This window comes from Mustela putorius, unplaced genomic scaffold, assembly GCF_011764305.1.
Source record: "Mustela putorius furo isolate JIRA1106 unplaced genomic scaffold, ASM1176430v1.1 tig00000129_pilon_pilon_pilon, whole genome shotgun sequence".
Classification (NCBI taxonomy): domain Eukaryota; kingdom Metazoa; phylum Chordata; class Mammalia; order Carnivora; family Mustelidae; genus Mustela; species Mustela putorius.
In genome coordinates, this window is record NW_025421290.1 from 13,556,842 (window position 1) to 13,581,458 (window position 24,617).

General features: G+C 41.2%; 1 protein-coding gene across 1 annotated transcript in view; it reads right to left on the bottom strand.

Annotated features, from left to right (window-relative positions):
- The window catches only part of CCDC175 (coiled-coil domain containing 175), an 84,687-nt gene extending 60,335 nt beyond the window's left edge, over positions 1 to 24,352 (bottom strand). The window contains exons 1-8 of the mRNA XM_045070086.1: positions 23,875 to 24,352; positions 21,683 to 21,768; positions 19,364 to 19,475; positions 15,200 to 15,335; positions 12,183 to 12,411; positions 10,323 to 10,445; positions 6,329 to 6,438; positions 2,426 to 2,507 (exon numbers count right to left, since the gene is read on the bottom strand). Coding sequence (XP_044926021.1) covers positions 2,426 to 2,507; positions 6,329 to 6,438; positions 10,323 to 10,445; positions 12,183 to 12,411; positions 15,200 to 15,335; positions 19,364 to 19,475; positions 21,683 to 21,768; positions 23,875 to 24,031 — 1,035 coding nt within the window. The 5' untranslated portion in view covers positions 24,032 to 24,352. The remainder of the gene's footprint in view (positions 1 to 2,425; positions 2,508 to 6,328; positions 6,439 to 10,322; positions 10,446 to 12,182; positions 12,412 to 15,199; positions 15,336 to 19,363; positions 19,476 to 21,682; positions 21,769 to 23,874) is intronic.
- Between the last annotated feature and the right edge of the window lie 265 nt (positions 24,353 to 24,617).

Genomic DNA, 24,617 nt, shown 5'->3' on the forward strand with positions numbered 1-24,617 from the left:
GAAAGACAACTATCATATGATCTCCCTGATATGAGGAAGTGGTGATGCAACATGGGGGCTTAAGTGGGTACGAGAAGAATAAATGAAAGAAAATGGGATTGGGAGGGAGACAAACCATAAGTGACTCTTAATCTCACAAAACAAACTGAGGGTTGCTGGGGGGAGGGGGTTTGGGAGAAGGGGGTGGGATTATGGACATTGGGGAGGGTATGTGCTTTGGTGAGTGCTTTGAAGTGTGTAAACCTGGTGATTCACAGACCTGTACCCCTGGGGATAAAAATATATGTTTATAAAAAATAAATATATATATATAAAAAAAAAAAACAACCAACCAACCAACCAACCTTGTCTAGTTTCTGTCTTTCAGCATCTTCACAACTAAAAGAATCAGAGTAGGTCTAACCTGGAGAAAAGCCATCCCTAACGCTACTAACTCATAACCAAAAGTGGAAAGAATTTAATTAGCTCAAATCATTCTGGAAGAGATCTGCCTACAATGTTTTATGTTCTATTTGTCATGTAGTAACCTATTATGAGATATTACTTAATTAGCCAAGACCCTTTTGTTGGACTTTAACTGTATCTTCCCCCTAATTTTTCAACTATCACAATGAATGCTCTACTAAGAACCTTGTGGATAAAATTTGGTTTACACCCATGATTATGTACTTAGGATATTTCTTTTAACCTAAGATTTAAAGTGTCCAGAGATTTCTCTCAGGGCCTAATCTGACTCAAACACTTCATGACATTATTAAGTGTAGTATAGGTTGCTAGACTTTATAGGTACCACACAACAGTAAGGAGGTTCCTTTTTTTTTTTTTTTAAATAATTCACATGAAAATATCCATTGGTCTGGATATTTCTAATGTAAAATAACCACAACCACATGACAAGTTACCAAATGATTCATTTTCGCACAGATAGCATTTGCTCTTTCATATATTTAAAATACTTTGGGATAAAGTAGTTTTGGGAGGGGAAAGAAATATTTAAATCAATTACTGTCAATGACCAGGACTGTTATTAATTCATGAAAAATCTACTTTGAGAAAATTACACATTTTTCAAAAATGTTTAAAATATTAAACAAAAATTAAACAACCTAAAAGTCCTAATTTCCATCTTCCTATCTGGAACATTCATGGAACATTCTCCAGAACTCAATCACAAGAGGAAAGTTGGAAAGAGCTCAAATATATGGAGACTAAATACATGGAGATTAAAGAGCATTCTTCTAAAGAATGAATGGGTCAACCAGGAAATTAAAGAAGAATTGAAAAAAATCCATGGAAACAATTGATAATGAAAACACAGTGGTTCAAAATCTGTAGGACAGAGCAAAGGCAGTCCTGAGAGGAAAATATATAAGTGATACAAGCCTTTCTCAAGAAACAAGAAAGGTCTCAAATACACAACCTAACTCTACACCTAAAGGAGCTGGAGAAAGAACAACAAAAAAAGCCTAAACCCAGCAGGAGAAGAGAAATAATAAAGATCAGAGCAGAAATCAATGAAATAGAAACCAAAAAAACAAATAGAACAAATCAATGAAACTAGGAGCTGGTTCTTTGAAAGAACCAATTAATAAGATTGGTTAATTAATAAGGTTGATTACCCCCTGGCCAAACTTATCAAAAAGAAAAGAGAAAGGACCCAAATAAATAAAATCATGAATGAAAGAGGAGAGATCACAACCAACACCAAAGAAATGCAAACAATTATAAGAACATTAAGAACTATACGCCAGAAAATTTGACAATCTGGAAAAAATGGATGCATTCCTAGAGACATATAAACTACCACAACTGAACCAGGAAGAAATAGAAAACCTGAACAGACCCATAACCAGTAAGGAGATTGAAGCAGTCATCAAAAATCTCCCAAGAAACAAGAGCCCAGGGCCAGACAGCTTCCCAGGGGAATTCTACCAAACAATTAAAGAAGAATTAATTCCTATTCTCCTGAAACTGTTCCAAAAAATAGAAATGGAAGGAAAACTTTCAAACTCATTTTATGAGGCCAGCATCACCTTGATCCCAAAACCAGACAAGGATCCCATCAAAAAAGAGAATTATAGACCAATATCCTTGATGAACACAGATGTGAAAATTCTCACCAAAATACTAGCCAATAGGATCCAACAGTACATTAAAAGGATTATTCACCACGACCAAGTGGGATTTATTCCAGGGCTGCAAGGTTGGTTCAACATCCACAAATCAATGTGATACAATACATCAATAAAAGAACAAGAACCATATTATACTCTCAATAGATGCTGGAAAAGCATTTGACAAAGTATAGCATCCCTTCCTGATCAAAATTCTTCACAGTGTAGGGATAGAGGGTACATACCTCAATATCATTAAAAAAAAAAAAAAAAGAATTACAACCTAAAAGTCCTAATTTCCATCTTCCTACCTGTTTTATCTTCTGCAAGAATTCCTCTTTTTCAATACCAGATGAACCTTCCAGTGTTTCTTTTGTATTCACAAAAAATTGTCTATGATCAAAGGAAGCCAAACAGATTCATATTAGGGCATGTTTTCCAGCAAAGCCACAATTATTTATGATACCAGAAACTTACAGCCCCCATCTTCCTATACAACACATTTATTGATATGTTCATTAAAATAAGCAAAATATTTTACTTTTGATGAAGTAATATGTTCTGTCTCTATTAAGAAACAATTATCAGACACTTGTACTCTGCAGGTGTTATAAGTATTATAGTTCAAAGTTGTTACCCTCATGGAAATTACACTCTAGTGAAGTATTGAGAATATAAGCAACTTATCAAAGCAATAATAATAATAAATTTCAGATAGTGTTAAGTGCTTTAAAGAATACAAAGAGTGAAGGACAGAGAAATCCTGAGAATCAGAATGCTTTCAGACAGGTGGTAAGGGAGGGCCTCTTGAGATGACTTGTGAAGGACCTGAATGATGAGAAGGGGCCAGATAGGTGAAATCTGAAGAGAGTTTTTCACGTAGAAGATACAGCCAGAGATAATATTCTGAGGCAGGAGCAAGTTTTGCATATTTGACGAGGAGAAGATTATGAGAAGGATAGAGAGGTAGACAGAGACTAGATCACGTAGGGGCTTGAGGACAAAGTACAAGTTCAGAGAAAACCGGGGGAGGATTATTTTCTTTTTAAGCAGAGGAGAGACTTGAACTGATTTCCATCTTGTAAAGATGACTATGGCTACTTTAGTGGAGAAAGACAACAGTACAGGAAGACAGACAATGCAGAAGGCTGTAACAATGGTCCACAAGGGAGAATCGTAGCTCAGACTAACATTGTAGTGGTGGAGGCAGTAAGAAACTGTTGGATTCAGGATATATTCTGAAGATAAAGGCAACAACACACCTTGGGATTTGGCTGGCATCTGAGTTGGGTTAGGTTAGCTGGTTAGTTGGGTTAGGGTTAGGTAGTGAGGAAAACAGGAATGGTGGATGATTCCTAGGTTTTCCCTGGAGTAACTAGGTAAATGGATGGAAGGCTGAAGGAAGAGCTGTTTCAGTGAGGTGGGAAATTAAGAGTTCTGTTTAGGGCATGTTATGTTTGTGATATCTAACAAATATCCTCCTACTGGAGAGGTCAATTAAGCTGTAGAGTCTATGCATTTGCTCCTCAGTGCTGGATATATAAATTTGGGAGTTACTGGGATACAGAGGGTATATAAAGCCATAAGACTGGATGTATGGAGGGTGAGAATAGAAAAGGGCCAAGAACTCCAAAATTCAGAGCCAGAAAGAAGAATTAGAACCGTTAAGGATCCTGAGAAGGAGCAGTGTAGTGAGTGACATAAAGGACTATAATGTTTGGGAGGCCACAAGAAGGAAATATTTCAAGAAGGTGGAAGTGTGGGGGGTGTGGGTGGCTCAGTCAGTTAAGCCTCTGCCTTCGCTCAGGTTATGGTCCTGGGGTCCTGGGATTGAGCCCCAAATTGGGCTCCCTGCTCAGCAGGAAATCTGCTTCTCCCTCTCTCGCTGTACTCGCTTGCTGTCTCTCAAGTAAATAAATAACACCTTAAAAAAGAAGAAGAAGGTAGAAGTGTGTCAAATTCCATTAAGAATTCAAGAGCTTTAAGGAAGAGTCTAGATCATTACAGTTTGGCAGGATGGAAGTCACTGGCAATCACGACATCTGAAATAATTCCAACACTTTAAAGAGAGTATCTCTATTTTTCACAGCCTCTTGCACTGCAAAGGCAAGTATGTACTCTGGGTCACAGATGACGTGTCACTTATAGACAAGATTTAGCTTCCAATCCCCCACTTCCTAAGTGCTGAAAACCAGCTGAATGGCAAAGAAAGACCATACCCATTTAGAAAGGTAGGCACTGGATTTGCCTTTATGCTGCCAACACATCATGTTGTACATCAATAATAATGAACAACATTTAGACTATCGATGTCTCCTGTGGACTTGTGGTTAACTTGGGTTACTCTTAACTGTCCCCATACAGACGGCTGAGTGACTTTTGTTTTTCCTTCAATATTTGGACCTCAGAATATGTAACAAGCTTGCAAATTAAAGATTTCATGGAGGAAAAATTAAAGCTTGTAGATTAATAGGAAGACGAATTTGTGCAAATTATTTTAGTTTCTTGTATAATTTTCTCTTAAAAGAATATTATAGACTATTACAAAACAATACTGGTTTGACTCTTCGAATCTACCAAGCAAGATTTATGTGCCTTTTCCCACCTCCATAGACAGAGAAAATGAACTAAAGGAGAAAAACAAAATGAATGCAAGAATTTTCTTTTAATTTGCTTGGTAGTAAAGAGGGAAAAGTATAGTTTTATTAATAACCTAAAACTTCAGTCACCAAATTAATCAAGTGTACTTTTCTTTAGGGAGATTCCATATGAATGAAAACTCTTGGAATTGAAAAAAAAATATATGATGTGCCATTAAAAATAGATCAGTGAGGGGCAGCTGGGTGGCTCAGTCAGTTGAGTGTCTGCCTTTGGCTCAGGACATGACCAGGTCATGAGTCCTGGGATCAAGCCACATCAGGCACCCTGCTCAGCAGGAAGTCTGCTTCTCCTTCTCCCGCTGCTGCTCCCCTGCCTATGCTCTCTCTCTCAAATAAATAAAATCTTAAAAAAAATGGATCAACGAATCCTCATTTCTTTATTAAATATATTTAAAACAAATTAGCTAACATGAAGACTGCTTATAAATAAAACTTCATCAGTATAACAAGGTTTTTAATCATAACTCTTAGAAGTAAGAGCTAGTCTGTATCTTCCTCCATGATTATTTGCTAGTTTTTCTTTAAAATACGTATGAACTAAAACGATTGAATCACTTTCAGAGAAAGAGATTTTTTTTATTCTGAGTTTAATTGTAGTATTACTTGAGCTTTTATACTTATTAATCTGGTACTGAGTATAAGGATTATTGCTTATTTTATGGCTAGATGTTGGTAAAACAGCATTTTTTGTGCCATTGCTGTTTTAGAAGATATAATTTTAATTACAATACATGTGATCCTAGTGGGAATAAGCCATACTATAATCAGATTCTACATGGGATCCATGTACTTGCCTTCTGGGGAATCTACCCAAGTCCAAAATCTGTCTTTTAAACCATCAGGAGAACCCAGGGGTAGGCCTGGAAGGCACATTTATACTATAAGACCCCACCTTCCTCATCAGAGCTGGGCCAAACACCTTCTGAGGAGAAATCTGAGCATTCTCCTGGGAGAAGTCTGCAGGTCCATCTCCAAAGACAGGTGGACCTGTGACAGGTAAACTCAGAGGGTTTCGAATGGCCATGCTGAGCCGTAGGCTCACCAATGACAGGACACTGCATGTAGGTAAAGACAGAATAAAACACGGAAGCAGGGACTATGCACATTGGGGTGAACAGATTTCCTCAAGTTCATGGTCCCAGTAGCATGGGTCAAAGTTTTTGCCCTGAAACTTCCTTGTATTTTCTCAGTAAGCTCTGTAAGTCCCCCCTGACTAAGAACAAGTGTCATAGCCAGGGTAGGTGAGTCTTACAGGAGGTCCCGCCAATGCCTTCCCCTGGGAGCATATTTGTTTGTAGGGAGTCAGGAACTGAAGTGAGAATAATTCATTCCAAAGAGTCCCTGCCTTTTCCCTAATGACTGCCTCATCCTCCAACTTTTTTTTTTTCCTCTTGTTCATCTGAAAGACTGGTTAATTTCCAAATGAAGAGGTGGTTTTACAAAGCTATCACAAAATTCAGTAAATTAAGAGAATATAGTTTTCATCTAATACAAAAGAATTTTTTTTTAAAAATGAAAGAAATGCTTCGCTAAAAAATAAAGTATCAAACTTACATTTTAGCCTCCAGTATCTTACAGGATTTCTTCATTTCTTCGACCTCGTGTTCCCAATGTCTTATTGATTCTTGTAGTCGTGCTATCTCTAAATTGTGATCACTAAGAACCTATTGAAAATTCAATAAAATGATGGCACTCAATTTTTACCAAATGATTCATGACAGTGTTTGATTCACTAAATACTCATGTAACACCCATTCAACTTTTACACTGGGGGTATCCTTTAGCTAAAATAAAAAACAATTATTAAAATAGTTTCTTCATAAAACAAACCTGGGCAGAAATAATCCTGAAATCATCAGGAAAAAAACCAACATTTTGGAGAGAGCCCAACCAATACAGCAGTGAGAATGTGAAAATTATAAAAACAACTTTCAAAATAATGAATTCATTTTGACTACCTTTAAAAAAATCCAAACAAATCTCCATTTTCATAATCATCATCAAAATATTCTATGATATTAGAATGAGGATTACAAAAAAAGTAAAAACAAATTACTTTGAGAAATATGCTTATACTGAAGAGAATTTTTCCTAATATTTAATCAGTATTTCAGAAATGCTACAGTTGGGTACTGTGATAAAATGTCAGCATGATTTAAAAGGATGAAGTATGAACAGAGAAAATTCATAATGAAACATTTTTACAATGCAGTTTTGGAATAAAGAAAAGGGAAGGCAGGGGCACATGCGTAGCTCAGTCAGTTAAGCATCTAACTCTTAATTTCAGCTCAAGCATTGATCTCAGGGTGAGGAGTTCAAGCCCTGTGTTGGGCTCCAAGGCCAGTGTGGACCCTACTCAAAAAAAAAAAAAAAAAAAATGGAAAATGAAAAAGGGGAGGCAAACATCTATAGAGCCTTGGTCTGCATTTCAGCTGTAGAGGAGAATGGAGGGGAGAGAGAGCTGATCAGACAAGTTCCCCTACTCCCCAGTGTGCAGTGTCCACAGGCCGACTGGGTAAATGCCATCTCACCCTGACCATCAGTGTGGACTCAGAAACACCTGTGGGGGAGCACAGAGGGGCTCCCATTCTTAGCAGGTGAGACAGGTGGCCGAAAGCTCCCCACCAGCTGTTTCTGATGAGGGAGCAGGAGGCTGGCTGAGGACAAAGCAAGAGCTGGCGCCTTGCACCCCCCCTCATCCGCTCCCCTCCATAGGTGTAGCATTCCTCAGGCACCCCTGACTGCCATAAAATGATAAATAGTTAACTTGCTGAGATCGCAATCCTGCAAGTCAGGAGTCTCCCTTGGTTTGCAAATGTCCTTGAGATTACAACAAAGAAGTTACCTTATCAATAGCCCAATTTCCAAAGACACAGAACTCAGTTTCTCAAGCCTAATGTCACCCTCCCCTCCATAAAAAACGAAGGAGGTGGAGGTAGAAGGAAGAGTAAATAAAGTTAAATTTCTTCTAAACCTAAATCTCATTAACAAGGATGCTTGATGGCAGGAATGTAACATTCCACCAGACTTCCAATTGTCTTTACTTGATAGCAACTAAGCCTTCAATATCCTGATAGTATTCTTTGCCCCAATAGCCCTTCTGGACACCCCTTTGTCCTCACCTACCCAACTCCTGTGTATATAACCAACCACTCCTCACAACCCGGGGCAGCAGCTCTTCCTGCCCACGGGTTCTGTCCCCGTGCTTTAATAAACCGCCATTTTGCACCAACGACGTCTTAAGAATTCTTTCTTTAGTCGTCGGCTCCGAACCTCCTCACCCCACCGAACCTGACTTAGGTTCTGGGACTTCATCATTTCTTCCTCTAATGTATCCACATGCCTCCACTACTGGGTCATAACTAGTTTCAGAGTCGACAGGGGTCTGTCATCCTATAACCGCTCTCAACATGAGCACAATGTTTAAAGGATCAGGGGCTGTATGCTGAGGACCCGTGAAGTCCCACATCGGGCCCACCTTGCCCTCTGTCCTCCCTGCCCTGGACGTGGGAGCCATCTTGAGAATCACACACAATTGGCCTTTTCTGGCAACATCACCTCAGCGTGACTGAGCTACAGAGTTGTTGAAACCACCGGCAGCCCATGAAGGTTAACCTGAGGTTCCTTGCTGTCTCAATCCAGAGCCAAAATGGGTTTTCTGATCTCAGTGGGTAACAACCCGAACACCCACCCTGACCAAATATAAAACACTCAGCTAACAGCCTTATTGGCAGGACCTCATTTGAGCTCCAGCCCTTTGAAGTAGGCAATGTTATTACCCCATTTTACATGTGAGGAAACTTCAGGTTGGTAAAATTACAGATTTAAACCCCAGGTCTCTGTGATAGTCAAGTTTGTGTTTGAAATGCTGTTCTCCATTGGTAAGGTCGGTCGGGGTGGGCAGGTTAGCTTGGGGGAGGTGGAGAGGACACTGGAGCTGAGTTCATCCTTGTCACCTTCCAGCCTTACAGAATGGTCCTAGAGATCTTTGGAGTACAGGTTAAGGAATATATACTGTGTCTTCCCAAGCTGGGTGGGTGGAGTTCCTTAAGATTTATGAGGCCCAAACCAGAGACAGGAGCTTGGGCCTGCAGATGAAGTCTATGTGGTGTAACCCTTGCGTTCTTTGAGCCTCGCCTCGCTCATGCTTCTCTATCTACTATTAAAAAGCAAATAAAAATATTTTCAAAGGCAGATATTGGGGAGAAATTTTTATTCTATTTATGTTCTATAAATTGGATATCATAATAGACACGCTGTAACTAAGACAATCAGAACCACCCTATAAAAAGTATAATGGAATTAACTGAGTATTCTGATAAGAAGTATGGTGTTTCTGGTAAGAAATGTGATGGCTGGGCGCCTGGGTGGCTCAGTGGGTTAAGCTGCTGCCTTCGGCTCAGGTCATGATCTCAGGGTCCTGGGATCGAGTCCCGCATCGGGCTCTCTGCTCGGCAGGGAGCCTGCTTCCCTCTCTCTCTCTCTCTCTGCCTGCCTCTCCATCTACTTGTGATTTCTCTCTGTCAAATAAATAAATAAATAAATCTTAAAAAAAAAAAAAAAAAGAAATGTGATGGCTGTGGCCCCATATAGTTTTACCAGTAGCTCTCAGTACAGACAGAATACGCCAAAGACTCATTAATTCAACTCATTGTGATAGAGGATTGGTAGGCGGTTCTGTTTTAATTAACACAGAAGGGATATTATCACTTACTTCCCCCATTAAATCACCTTCATAAGCTTCCATTTTCTTTAAAATAAAGATAATGGCCATGAAATATTTAGGAGTGCTGGCTTTCAATGAATGCTATCAATTTGAAAAAATAGAAGAGCAAAACACCGAAGAATGTTCTAACTCAGACAAATAGTCTCCTTTTCATATCAATGCTTCTGTGGCCAATGTATATGAAGAGACTAAACTGTTTTATTATCGTACATGCAGAAGTGAGGAATTTGCCTGTGGTTATTCATTTGGGGATGTACAATAAAGCAATTTCACAGAGATGTGACATATGGTTCTGTATGTATTTGGTCAGTTCTGAGTGCATTTTAAAAAATTCATTTTTAGGATGCCTGGGTGGCTCAGTCAGTTAAGTGTCTGCCCTCAGCTCAGGTCATGATCCCAGGGTCCTGGGATTGAGTCCCACATCAGGCTTCCTGCTCAGTGGGGAGTCTACTTCTGCCTCTGTCTTTGTCCCTCACCCCCACTTGTCCTCTCTCTCTCCTCTCTCTCAAATAAATAAATAAAATCTTTTTAAAAATTCATTTTTAAAATATTTTGGTCCGTCAAATGCAATTTGAACCTAAGGCATTCCAAACTTCCTTCCTCGGACCATAATCCCGAAGAAGAAAGCACAGTTGCATTACAACACTTTAAAGAAAATGTCAGAAAATGTTAACATGTCAAAAACATCCTCTTGGAATGGCGTGAAGATGAGTTAAAATTAACTCCCTTAAAAAAAAGTACCTGCTATTGGTTATATTTAACACAGTGTATATCTAGGTGCCCTGGACAGGCTTGAAAAAAACATAGCTTATTATTTCTTACCACTGTGCTGGTCGTAACTCTTTCTTTCATTTTTGACTCTTGAAGTTTTAATGTATCCAATTCTTTCCTCTTTTTATAAGTCTCCACTCTCTTAAATTCACAGGATTTTCTGCATCTCTCGATCTGTAGTGATAAAAATGATAAACCATTCAAAACACTTGAGAACAAAGTTTAGGGAATGTTTTCATTTTGTTAATCTAATTCAGACTCAGTCTAAGTATACCATTGTTCATCCGTCAACAACAACAGAAACACACCCCATCTCCCCAAAAAGGGTTTGCTTGTTTTGCAACATCACAGGAAAAATAGTGAACTATAAGGAATAAACTATAATTATAAATGTTGAAATAGTAAATTCATAAGAGCAATAAAACAATGATCTTTAATAGCAAATTCTAAAAGCAATCTACTAGTAAAACATCATAGCAATGGCCACTAGATTTACAGTGTGCTAATAAGATCAGGAAAATCAAAGAAAAAAAATGATGAATGATCTGGAAATCTAAATCCCCCCCCCCTTTTTTAATGGGAAAGAAAAGCAGACTAAAAACAGAGTAAAAATCACTGAAGACTGGGCAGCTCACAGTCTTGGACAACTTCTTACCATTCTACCAAGATCGAACATATTGTGATTACTTGTCAGACCCAAATCAAACACATCAATGCATTTGTCTGGTAAAATGATCAAGAACAACGTAACTAAATGAGTAATAAAGCCTGAGAAAGCATATTCAGCTCTGTACCCAAGAATTATGAAAGCATACATTTGGGTGGCTTGCTGTCAAAGCTGTTGCACCCAAAGTGTCTTAAGAATGAACATGATCATGGCCAATTAGCTCAGCACCAGGGCACTGTTGCGTAGGAATGGAATTTGGGGATTAATACATTTTGTTGAAAATCAGAATTCTGTGTTCATTCTTCAGCCAAAGACTTTTCCCAAGGTCTTGCGGTCATAGACATCGTGTTGGCAAATTATTTTGTATTAGGGGAGAGCTTACACATTTGAAGACTCAGATAGCTGTAATAGATTTTTCCTTTCTCATAGGAAGTAAAGGAAATTAACAGGCTGTTACCCTAGCCTATCACGTGCCTTCAGGGAACATTGGTGGGCGCTACCCAGGTTGTGAGCCCTAGCCAATTTTCCTGCATGATGGTCATGCCCATCTCAGAGAGGACAGCAGCAGGGACCCAGCTGCAGTTCTCATCATGAGCTAGACTGCCACACATGGGGAAGAAGGAAGTCGGCTGGGAACACCTCCCATGCAGACAGCCCTGCCTCTCCTGGGGTAACAGAAGCACAGCAAAGAGGAACCATCACAAGCCACTCTGACGGTGAATTTTGATTAACATATCCTAGCAGACACCAAGATGTGGTAGTCATTCCCATCCACTTTCCCCAAATTGCTAGTCTCGAAATAGTCTTTTATGTTGCAGCCCTTGGCTCTGCCTATGCCTTCTGCAGATTGCTCTGTTCCAGTGCATTTAGTTGCAGCTGAAGGCTTGGCAGGGCAGAACTCCCTGGTCTTGTCCATAGAGACATGGTCTCAGAATAGTCAGAGGCAACGAGATACCACAAACACAAGGTCCTTGTCACTGTAAGGCTGCCTATGAGCAAAGGGCTACCCCAATATTACAAATCCCATCACTCCCTATTCTTTCCCATGACCTGAGATGCTAAGACATGACCAGTGTGTACTCTAAGAGGCTCCAGGGTGCTTGTGTCTCTGACCTATTCCCATCCCACTGGTCATAGGAAGTACTGCATGGAACGCTTGTTAGCCTTGAGAATTTCCTGCCTGAGATTCTATACAATTCTGTTTTTTTTTTTTTTTTTTTTTTTTAATGAATCATGCCACTTACCTCTTCATTCAATTTTTGTTTTCTTTTCAAAAATTCCTCCTTCTCTTTTTCCAATTGTTCCTCTATTTGTTTGAGATGTTGTTTTTGCAATTCAATTTCTTTTCTCTTCAAGTGTATTTGGGTGTAGGTCTCATTGATGTAAACAGTCGTAGAGGCTTTTTCTTCCATCGTGTGGTTGAGCGTCATCACTAGCTCTTCATGCTTCTTCGCCAGCAACACTTGCTCTTTACTAGGAGAAAAGGATGGCTCATGGAATGTAAAGTTTGGTTTTTAGGAAAGGAATTTAAAGTCTGTTTGTGGAGATGAACACCATAAATAGGGAAACTGTAAGAAATACTTACTTCAGAGGTTTCTGTGATCTCTTAAACTCGGTTGAGAAGGAAACACAAGATGAATGTCACTCTTGCAACTGTTCATTGCTACAAAAGTTTTATGTGGTCCTGCCTTACCCCACCCAGCCCATTCTTGATAGTAACTATGGGATGTATTGGTCTAAAGTATGCAAGGATTCAAAAACAGTTTCAAGAAGTTGAGTGGAATGTGACCAAACAAATGGACTGATAGGTTGCATTGCTCTAACTACCTTATCCTGAAACATGCAATCAATCCATCCCTGCCAGTGCTCTAGCCCTCCTCTGGTGGACAGGAGTCAAGGGAGGAGTGTGTAGAATCTGTCTTCACTGTTCAGGAGATGCTTGAAACCTAACCTGAACTCTCTTATCCTCTCCCAGCTGCAGCCAAATCTGAGTTCAAGACAAGACATTAACTTCACCTCTCTGTTGCTAGCCACATCCATCTAAGGAAGACCTTACGATGGAGAGAAACATCTACCCAGGGCTAACAATGCAAGATGGGAAGGACAGACAACTGGCACCATTTCTAGATTTTTCCTTTTTTAAAAACTTCTACAACATTAAGACCTTTTTTCCTTTCTCTAAAGACTTCAGTTGTTCAGGGGGATTGTGTGTGAAGCCTCAGGAAAATGGAAACAGGTTGTTGGTTAAGTTTATTTTCTAGAAGTCAGCTGTACCATGGAAATGCAGTTAAAAGCCCAGGCTAGGGGTGCCTGGGTGGCTGAGTGGGTTAAGCCGCTGCCTTCGGCTCAGGTCATGATCCCAGGGTCCTGGGATCGAGTCCCGCATAGGGCTCTCTGCTGAGCAGAGAGCCTGCTTTCCTCTCTCTCTCTCTTTCTCTCTGCCTGCCTCTCTGCCTACTTGTGATCTATCTCTGTCAAATAAATAAATAAAAAAAAAAAAAAAAAAAAAAAGTCCAGGCTAGAGAGGCTGGGTAATGGGTGCCTTGTGGGTCTAGTAGAGGAAGCCTTCTAAGAATGAGTCAACCTAAGGATTGAGCAGCCTCAGTGCAACTAAGCAAAACTAGTTAAAAAAAAAAAAAAAAAAACCCACAAAACAAAAAAACCTGACTAGGTGTATTGAGATGGGTTGAGAAGAGAGAGCTCAGACACTGAACACAGGACCTAAGGAAAACCTATGCAAAGAACTTGCCTTTTCGGGGGGACTGTCCAGGAGAGGACAACCTGTCAGAGAGTGTTTGCATCTTGGCGGAAAGTTTTCTTTGAAAAATGGATGCAATGACATTGTAGCTGGGTGACAGTAGCTCATCAAACAGCCCACCTTATGCCTGGCATTCACCTTTCCATAAAGATTTCTCTAGAACAGGGACTCTCCAAGTGTGGTCAGGACAAGCGGTGTTAGTATCACCTGGCCACTCATCAGAAATGCACATTCTTACTCCCACATCCTACACCTACTCAATTGGAAATTTGGGGTGCCAGGGAAAGTTCTAGTAGTTTGGGTTTTAAGAATCACTCCAAGTGATTCTGATGTATCCTCAAGTTTGAGAACCGCTGGTCTGTACAGGGGTGCTGGTGCTGGCCAGCCTGGATATTATCTTCCTTTTATCAGTTTAGGAATCAAAAGCTAGTTCACCCAGCTGTCTCTGACAATTGTGGCTAGTGAATCCACATTGTGAATCCCTATGAGGGGTTAGAGTTCTCAAGCTTAGGTGATCAAGAACTTTCTTTTTTAAGGAGCATCCCCCAGAACGGGGGTTCTGAGGCCCTAACTGGGGAAAGGTATCCCTGGGCCTCAAGGTCTCCACCTAATACCTGACCCGTTGATGGCACGGGCACCCAGCAACCTCCTGATCACTTCAGCTTCCCAAGAAGTTTTCTTTCTTTCATGGGGGCTCTTTCAACATTTCTTCCTCTGACAAACTGACATTCTGATATCTATGTGTTAGCCTTACAGATTTGCACACAATGCAAGTCCTTCTTCGGGTTTTGTTGGTTTTCCTTTCAGAATATGTCTCTTCCTCCGGGAGCTGCATAAATTCAAGCTTGCAATCCTCATTTTACAGATGGAGGAAAGGAGGCGCATGGGGTAAAGTCCTGGTGACACAGCTCAGGAATAAAGGAAAGAAACTAACAGGTCTCAGAATCTGAGCTACAAGCGGTTATATATCATCTCGTTCAATTACGGATCAAGTCTGTAATTAATTCTCTGCTGGGAACCAAACCCATCCTCAGATCTCCAGCAGTTTATGGCTAAATATCTTTAAGAAACTAAACTAGCTACAATGTGTCTGGTTTGATACTGTATTTACTACACCCAGCCAGATCTCTTGCTTTAGTGGCAGAGGTTTGTAAACTTAACTTTAGTAAAGTGGAAACCGAAACCACTGTGTGCCTCTCCCTTTGGAGGGGGCATGTGATTCACACACAGTAGGAGCTGCTGAGAAGCTGGTTGGCCTCTGAAACTTTACAGGTCTTCGGACTGCAGGGCTTGAAGAATTTATGCTCTCCTCCCAGCTCTGTGTGGCCATCACGCCCCCCTCATCAGCCAGAGTCATCTGCTCTCGGTGATATCTACCTCCTACTTGGCTCAGACCAGAGGACAGGCCCCTTAAGACAATGTTCAGACTCCAGCCACAGATCCCAACTCCCGCCAGTACTGAATTAAAAAAACAAAGCAAAACAAACAAACAAAAAAACATACCCTAAAGCATCATTAATTCTTTTCAGATCAAGTATTCTCATCTTCAGAGACTGTATGTCATCACCCATCCTGTTAATGTCCGTCTTTATTTGATTTATCTCAAAAAGATTTAATCTGCGTGCGTCTCTGACACATTCTTAAAAGGAAGCAGAAAATTACTTGAGAAATGGCACACTTGATACTGAATTTCCAAATCATGAAAAAAGACAGGTCTTTCTTTGAAATACTCTTTTAACTATGTCCTTGCGGCAGGGGCCTCTTACCCCTTTGGACCGCTTCAATCTCACTGATCAGTTCTTTCTCCTACTCCCGCTGCTGCTGTGGGGACCAGGTTTTGATGGGCTCTCAATGACATCACATTGGTGTGGCCTGGCAGCACGTCATTCCTGCTTATTCTTCGCACTTCTCACCTGCTGTCCAGGACCTCCTTGTCCCCTCTGCCATGGGACTTCTTTAAACACACACACTGGTATACGTGTAACCCAAAGTGTGGGAGGTGGGCAAACAGTGGGCCCATGAGGGACAGAAGAAGACGGAACAGTGTGTCTTGGAGCGTGTTCCCGTGCTTAGGGACTTGCTTTCAGCGTCATTCAGTACCTGGTTACACCCCATATCCGCTCTCCCTCCTCCTGCTTTGGTCTCCTTATGCTGCCCGCCTCCCCCTTGGGTTGTGCTCCCAAATAACAGTGCAAAAGTCCCCCGCTCTGTTTTCTGGGGAACTTGGCATGTTAAAGAACTAACTATTCCTCAACAAATAACACATCAGTGTAATCACGTAAGCCTGCAAAGGTCTACCACAGTGCGCGATAGATGGAGAAATGTATTTTTTCACACCAATGTTTAGAAGGTACTGACTACCCATTTCTAAACCAAAAATTCTCTAGAAACAAGCTGGTAGTGCCATCTGACAGAGCTAAGTGATATCTCCAAGGCTACTTGTTAAGTTCACTTGTTGTAGCTGTACTTTCCAAACTTTGATGTCTCAAATATGCATAAATATCACCTGGGGATATTATTGAAATACAGATCCTTTTCAAGAATTCATTTATCTATTTTAGAGAGAGCGTACAAGAGTGTGCATGAGCGAGGGGAGAAGCGGAGGGGTAGGGAGCAGCAGACTCCACATGGAGCCCGACATGGGGCTCGAACCCATGACCCCAAGATCATGACCTGAACTGAAACCAAGAGTTAGATGCTTAACTGACTGAGCCACCCAGGTGCCCCAAAATACAAAATACAAATTCTGATATAGTAGTTCTGATATAGTAGAATCTAGAGATTCTGCATTTTATAAAAAGCCTTTAGGTGCTGCTAAGGCTTCTGACCCAAGAATCACACTTTGAGTAGCAAAGTTTTTTAATGCAAGACCAGTTTAATTTATGTGGTTAGGTATTCAGTAGGTATCAAGAACCGCTTTAGCTAGTATGCTAGTATGCGCTTTTCCTTCTAAATATTTTTCCTGATGATAAAACTAAGACAAAGAGTTTTAATTCTGCCTTCAGCACAGATTCTTCTAAGTCTTTTTTTTTTTTTTCCTGTATATAGAGTTTATGTATTTTCCCTGGCACACTACACTAACACCATGCATCTTGTTTTATAACTGACTATCATTCCATGTCTAATTGGGAGATAGAAATCTTATAAATTGAACAGGAAAATTTTAATATAGAGAATTAGTAAGCCTAAGAGACGACTAGAGTAATGAGGGATTGGACAGTAAGAGAGAGAAGAGAACTCTAAGGGATTCAGGGCTGAGAAGAGTTTGAGGAAACAGCCCCTCCAGCCCTGAGATCCAGGCCTCATTGGAGAGGGCTGTGGCTCACAGGATGGCAAATAAATTCATGAGATGCTGAGCTAGCAGAACTTATGGAAATCTGCCTTCCGGGGGAATCAAGGGGTCCTGTCCACAGGGAGTTGCCACACTTCAGATCTCACTGCAAGGCCATCTGAAGAGTGCTAGGAAAGCTGCTTACAGTGGTGCCTCACTGGTAGCAATCCACCATGAAGCTGCCACAGGGGGCCTGGAGGAAGTTGCAGGTTAAGGTGTGGGGGGAGGTGGGAAGTCCTGGAGGAAGCTGCCCTGGGGTGGGGAATGGTGGAACCTGCTTTGGTGGGGGTTGGGGGATGGAGGAAAGCTGCCAGGCTTTATGGGAGCCTGACAATTAGCGCAAGCACTGGCCAAGCTGAGCACTCTGGGGCCAGAAGGAGACCCCCTTTTCCCTCCAGTACCCTTCCAGTGCCCTCTCTTGACAAAGCTCGACATGGTGCTGGCTGGTAAAGGGGGTAAGGACAGGCCCAGCTCTCCTAACAGTAAAGGAAGGTAGATTTGGAGCTGCAAAGCAATAAATGGACAAGTGAAACATTGACTTAAAAAGTGATTTGTTGTTGTTGCTTTTGTTTGTTTTTAATTTAGACCCCTGGGTGGGGTAGGGGGAGGTTAAATGGCAGTAAGCTTTGGAGCTGTGTGGACACTTGGGAGTTGTTCTCCATTGAGCAAGGGAGGCAACCCTTTCTATTCTTCACCGTGACTGTTCCCTGAACGTGGGATGCACCTGAGGAGACAAGGGACCAAGGGCAGTGTCAAGCTTTTGTAGGCTTTCCTGTAGAGGACCTGAGCTGTGAGCCTCAGCCAACAGTCCGGACAGCAGGGGAAATGAAACTGAACTCTTACCCTACACCAAATACCAAATGTAATCAGAAACAAATCAAAAACCTAAATGCCAGAGCTAAAACTATAAAACTCTTAGAAGAAAACATAGGAGGAAATCTTAAAGACACTGGATTTAGCAATGATTTCTTGGATAGGACACCAAAAGCACAGGCAATAAAAGAAAATATAGATAAAATGGACTACATCAATTTAAATTTAAAACTTAAAGACTTCATAAATTTAAAACTTTTGGGAGTGCAGGGGTGGCTCAATGGATTGAGTGTCTGCCTTCAGCTCAGGTCATGTTCTCGGGGTCCTGGGATTGAGCCTCACTTTGGGCTCTCTGTTCAGCAGGGAGGTCTGTTTCTCCCTCTCCCTCTTAAATGAATAAACAACATCTTTTTAAAAATTTAAAACTTTTGTACATTGATAGTCAATATCAGGTGAAAAGGCAAACCATGGAATGAGTCAAATATTTGCAAATCATCTGATACAGGATTAACATTAGAGTCCATGAGGAAGAATCCCCACAACTCAATAACAACCAAATAAGCTACTTAAAAGATGAACAAAGGACCTGAATAGGTATTTCTCCAAAGAAGATAAGCCGATTTCAAAATAAGCACATGAAAAAATGCTTAATATCACTAGTCATTAGGGAAATGCAAATCAAAACCATGATACCAATTCATACCCATTGGAATGGCTGTATCTAAAAAAACAAAAGGAACAGAAAAGAACAAAGGTTGACAAGAATGTGAAGAAACTGGGATCCCTGGGCACTGCAGTGGGAATGTAAATTACTGCAGCCACCAGGGAAAGCAGTATGGCAGTTTCTCAACACTTAAAGTAAAAGTACGATATGACCATATGATCCAGCAATTTCCTTCTGTATATATGCCCAAAAGGATGGGGAGCTGAGGCTCAAGCATATATTTGCATCACCATGTTTCTAACAGCTTTGTTCACAATAGTTGAAAGGTGAAAACAACCCAGGGGTCTGTCAGTGGATGAAGAGATACACCAAAAACCACATACACATACAATGGCATATTGTTCAGCCTTAAAATGAAGGAAAATTCTGACACATGCTATAACATGGATGAATCTTGAAGACCTGCCAAGTGGAATTAGCCAGTCACAAAAGGATAAGTATCATATGACACCTCACTTATATGAGGCAACTATAGTTCTGAAATTTATAAAGAGAAAGTAGAATAATGGTTTAGGTGAGTCAAGCTGCCTAATTTAATTGAATAAATACCAATTTGGAATGGGCTGATCTATATATCGTTAGTCTATCTAGATACTAAATTACATAAATTCAAGTTTTATATATATCATTTCCACTTAAAATGTAAGGGGAAATTAATATGGATCTCGGTGTTGTGCATGCACGCTTTCTAGCTATATTTTGACATGACCTAACTATTAAATGTGTCTTCCTACAAGTAGTAGGCTCTATTTTCTTGTAAGATAAACTAAATTTCTATGGTTGATAACCTTAAAAGTACCTTCCAATTCTCGGCCAATGCTAGTAGGAAGAGTTTCCAGTAGAAAGTATAGTCTGCTGAGTTCCATGCTTTCAATTTCCAGGAGATCGATTGTGGCTTTTCTCATTTCTTCCTGAAAATTTGAATTATATATTTAAAAAGTTAAGGCAGTAAACTAATAAAATTGATTTCCTAAGCAATGCCCTATTATAAATATTTTTAGAGATCAAGCTTTGATTTCTGTTCAACACCTTCTGCTCGTATTTTTATTTGGAATAGAAAGTGTGAAAAATCACTCTTCTATAATCAGTTATTAAAATAAGACATCTTTTAATCTCTGCTGATTTCCTCTCAGAAATTATCTTTTCTTCTGTTTCTTGTATGCAATTTCAACTTAAAAGGAGAGACTCCAAAAACAAGGGTAATGCTGAGGAAAACCTGATTAATTAAAAGATGGAAAATGCCTATAAAAATGTTTAGGTATAAAAAGAACAATATTTTTTTATACATATCCATAAATCCAAACTAATAGTCTGGTGGGGATTTTTATGCTTTGTTTTTTTGGTGAGGCTTATTTTAAAAAAGGAAATCCATCCAAAAAATCTGTTAGTGGAAAAAAAATAGGTACATGGGGCACCTGGGTGGCTCAGTGGGTTAAAGCCTCTGCCTTCAGCTCGGGTCATGATCCCAGGGTCCTGGGATCGAGCCCCGGAAGCAGGCTCTCTGCTCAGTGGGGAGCCTTCTTCCCCGCTCCCCACCCCCCTGCCCCCTGCCTGCCTCTCTACCTACTTGTAATCTCTGCCTATCAAATAAATAACTAAATAAATCTTAAAAAAAAAAGGTAATCTTCTCTTAAATAATTGGTTGTGATGGCTATAGTTCTTTTTTGACCTGCGAAAATGCCATTATATTTTATGAGTCATAAAAAGCAGATTACTTCATTGTATACATAACATGATCACTTTTCTATTAAAAAGATTTCAATACAGGGCACCTGGGTGGCTCAGTGGGTTAAGCCGCTGCCTTCGGCTCAGGTCATGATCTCAGGGTCCTGGGATCGAGTCCCGCATCGGGCTCTCTGCTCGGCGGGGAGCCTGCTTCCTCCTCTCTCTCTCTGCCTGCCTCTCTGCCTACTTGTAATCTCTCTCTGTCAAGTAAATAAATAAATCTTAAAAAAAAAAAAAGATTTCAATACAGGCTTGCCTATTTCCTGGAAGTAGAAAAGACATTCATTAAAGAGTGAATTATGATTATTTTAGGGTGCTGAGAGTATGGTGGTTTTTACTTTCCACCTTTGACTTGTCTATTTAAAAAACTTTTTTCCCCCAGGGTAAATATGCTGTCCTTTCAGAATGGTGAAAATTAATTGCTTTATAAGATGGAGGGATTTATCGCTAAGAGATTTCACAGCTCATATATTACATGGAGACATACTAGATACTTCAGTAAGCCACGCTAAATATCTTGACCCCTTCAAACCCAGGAGGAAAATAAAACCCAAAGAACAAAGCAGAGGCAGGTTTCCACGGGGCCACAGTGGCATCACACACAGCAGCTCCCAGGCTTTACCTGGACTATAGAGCGTAACGCTGTAGTCTACATACTCATGTACATATAATCACGGGAAAAATATCAAGGAGATGAACTTTTCTCAGCAGCCTTTAGACTCAAACTCCTTTAGAGGCACGTGTCTACATTTTTAGATACTTGATATGCAGTTGATTCTTCAATATTTTTAAATCAGATGAAGAGACGTCACCCTCCTGACCCCGCTGGGGAAGCATTGTAAATATCACCCAGGACCATATAGACACACCTGATGCTTCAAAAAGAAATTCTTTAACTATTTCTTTGATGGGACCCAGTGAGCATAACAAAGAGTTGGTTTGTTTTCACTGACCAGTACTGTACCTCAGTGGAACAGGTACCAAGTCATCTCTCAGCAGTTATGTAAGAAATTGCTTATGGAGAACTGAGTGAATAGGGACCATACATGGCTTCTATATTGGGGTCAAGCATTTGCCTATGTGGCCCGCCCCTTCATGGAGCAATGCCATCACCAGTATTGCTCTCCTAAGCAGGTTGCAATGCAAACACCTCCCCCCCCATCCACAGCATAGGTCCTTAACTCGGGGTTCTTCATGGAAAATCAGGCAGCACTCCCCAGCTGATCAACACCTGTGCAAATGCTTGTGAATTGAGATAAACATTTTCTTCACTTGGGATATTTTCCCTATTCAGCTACTCAAGTATCTTGAATAGACTTGGTGCTAAATTAAAAGTTGATGAAGAAATAAGTGAAAGATTGAAAAAAAATAGTTCTTAAAGATAATACCATACCAATTTCTTAACGGCGATAGCAATGTCCTTAAGAAAGGTCCTAGCTTCTTCGTTGCATTTAAAATAGTCACTTTGCAATGATTGTTCTAAAAAAGAAAAAAGATTAGAAAATGAAGATCTCTTATTTTTTGGTCCAGCCTGCACAAATGCCCGCACAGCTAAAAATGATACCTGAATTCCTATAGTACTTATATGAATCTCTTCTGAATGTATTTCCTAATTGATAGTATTCTCACTTAGGTATACATTTATTGCTTCTTGAGGACAAACTCCTCTTGATATTCCATCTTTGCCTCTCTCATGAGAGAAAGAAGGAATTTATATAGAACAGGACAAAAAATTCAATAAATTTTTATGAAAGGAATAAATATAACAGGCCTATAATGTAGGTTTGAGAATGTTTTCATAGAACATACACTTGTACATATATAAATATTTTGCAAAAAATCCACTCATTTAATTAACGGTTTCAAAGTCCCTTATGTCATTTTTACTTCTGTGCCAATATTTAAATCCTGGGATGAGAGTAAAGATTTGTAAAACTGGTAGGCATGAGGTAGACAGACATACGAAAGGTGTCTCTCTTCCTTCACACACTCTAGGTAGGAAGCACATAAGAAGAGAGGTTTATGAAATGTTAGTAATGGTAATGAAGACCAGATATGTACCAAATGGAAAGGAGGAAGGGGAAAAATGAATATAAGGCAGAGAACAGAGGGAGCTATACTTACCTTGGCTCTAGTGCCAGGAAGTTACCCAGACTTTGTCCAATGACTTCCAGGCCTGCATCTTAATGTGTGGGATAAGTTTGATGAGATTAATGCTTTACATTCATTATCTAAGTTGATTACTGTAATCTTATGATGACTTCCATTTCACAGTGGAGAAATCTGACTTTTGAGAGTGTATCATATGTTCAAGGTCACAGAGCCCATCACTGAGAGTCTAGATGCAAACTCAAGTTTGACTCCAAAGCCCTTAGCCTTAATGGCCATACTCTCCCCTCAGAAGAGTAAAGGAAAAAAAAAAAATTTTAAGATTTTATTTATTTATTTGACAGAGAAAGAGGGATCTCAAGTAGGCAAAGAGGCAGGCAGAGAGAGAGGAAGAAGCAGGCTCCCCGCCAGCAGAGAGCTGATGTGGAGCTCGATCCCAGGACCCTGAGATCATGGCCAGAGCCACCCAGGCGCCCCTAAAGAACAACTTCTGGCCTCAGTTCCAGGAAACTCAGATCCTCTTAATGAACTAAGCTCTCAAACCAGGAGAAAGTCAGTTACTGAGTTTGCAAGCAAGCAGGTGTTAGGAAGAGACCTGGGAAGAGACAGGTCTCGTCTGTTTTCGCCTTCCCCTACTTCAATGGAATGAATGAGCACAAGTTGTTCCCACTTGCAAACTGGCTGGAGAGCTGCATATCCTCTAATCCCCACCAGAGGCTTAATGAAGTTTCTTCCTACAAAAAACTTTCTGAGAGTTCAGAAATTTTAGCAGAAAAATATTTGCACAGAAGTACTGGGATGAAATGCACCTGCTGATCAAGTACGAAGAAGAGTTCAAGACCCTAGCTCTTGTTGTTGGGCCAAAATGGTTTATGAGCTCAACAAGAAATGCCCTTTCTTGGACCCTGTCTTACCTTAAACTTAGGTGCCTTGATTACAGGTTCGGCTTTCTAACTAAAGAAGCATTTTAACCTGTCCCCAGGCAGAGTTACTATGTTTGCATCTCCCAAACATCCTTGTTTAATTTTCCTTGTCTAATACAACAGGAGCTTCTTAAACACTCCCTTTCTTGTTTGCCTATTAAACTCTCCACTTTATCATGACAAACTCTTGGAGGAAGTTAACTTACCAAGAAAAGAAGGGAGAAGCGGAAATTAAGATGTATAATCTAAATGCAGGTGGGCATCCCAGTCGCAGGCAAACGGCAGTGGCCGCCACGACCAGGCTTTGCCTGGAGTTTGCCACCAGTTGCTAGAGTGAACTGGGCCAAGTCGCTCCCGTGGCGTTAAAACAAGAGAGCTGAGCCCTGGGTCCCACCGCGCTGCTTCTCTCTCTCCCCCAAGGAGTCTGAGAGGGCTCTGCCTTAGCCTGGGACACCCCGAGTTCCCGCGGGGAGGTCCCCGCTGAGGACACCACCCCCCCACCCCCCCAGGTGCCGGCTAGGGGCCACCTCCGAGGTGCCCGCTGGCTTCTCACCCACGACAAAGAGCTGCTCCAGCGCCGCGGTCGCGACCGAGGAGCCCAGGGTGGAGGGGAAGGTGCATAACTCCAGGGAGGGGCCGGTGGAGACGGCCGCCGCCCGCAGCGTCTTCTCGCTGAACCCCAGCTCTGGGGACCAGGAGCTCAGGGCCATCTTGCTGCTTTGCGCCGAGCCTCTCGGGCCTGAAGCCAGGACGGCCGGTTGCCACGGGCGACAGGGACGCCGAGGCCCTGCGCGACTCCCGGGGTGGGGGCCTCCCAGGTTCTTTTAACTTCAGCCGCAGTAATTAACCGATGCCGGAGGGCGGGGCCGCTCTCCAGCCGTCCTTTCCTCCTTGCGTTTGCAGATCTTGGTTCGGGTCCTGGACGTTTGTCTGGAGCCCTGGAATCATAATAAGGATCACTTGGGAACGCATCTCTGTGCCAGGTCCTCCAGGAGGAGCTGTGATTTCACAGCGGCTTTGTGAGGCCGGTTCTGCCAGCTCCGCTTTCCCAGACTGGGAAACTGGGAGGGATGACTAAGTGATCGGCCCACGGTCCCAGGGCATAATTTTGGATTTAAAGTGGAGTCCGTATCGATCTTTCCACTCTGCTGCCAAACCCATCTCAGTACTCTTCTAGAACTTTCCTTGTATCTAGTCTATCATTTGCACGTTTTACCTGGAATCAGTGGTTTTCCTCCTTCTTTAACCAACCGTGAGCTCTTGGAGGCAGGGATATTCTTTATTTTTCTCTGCATC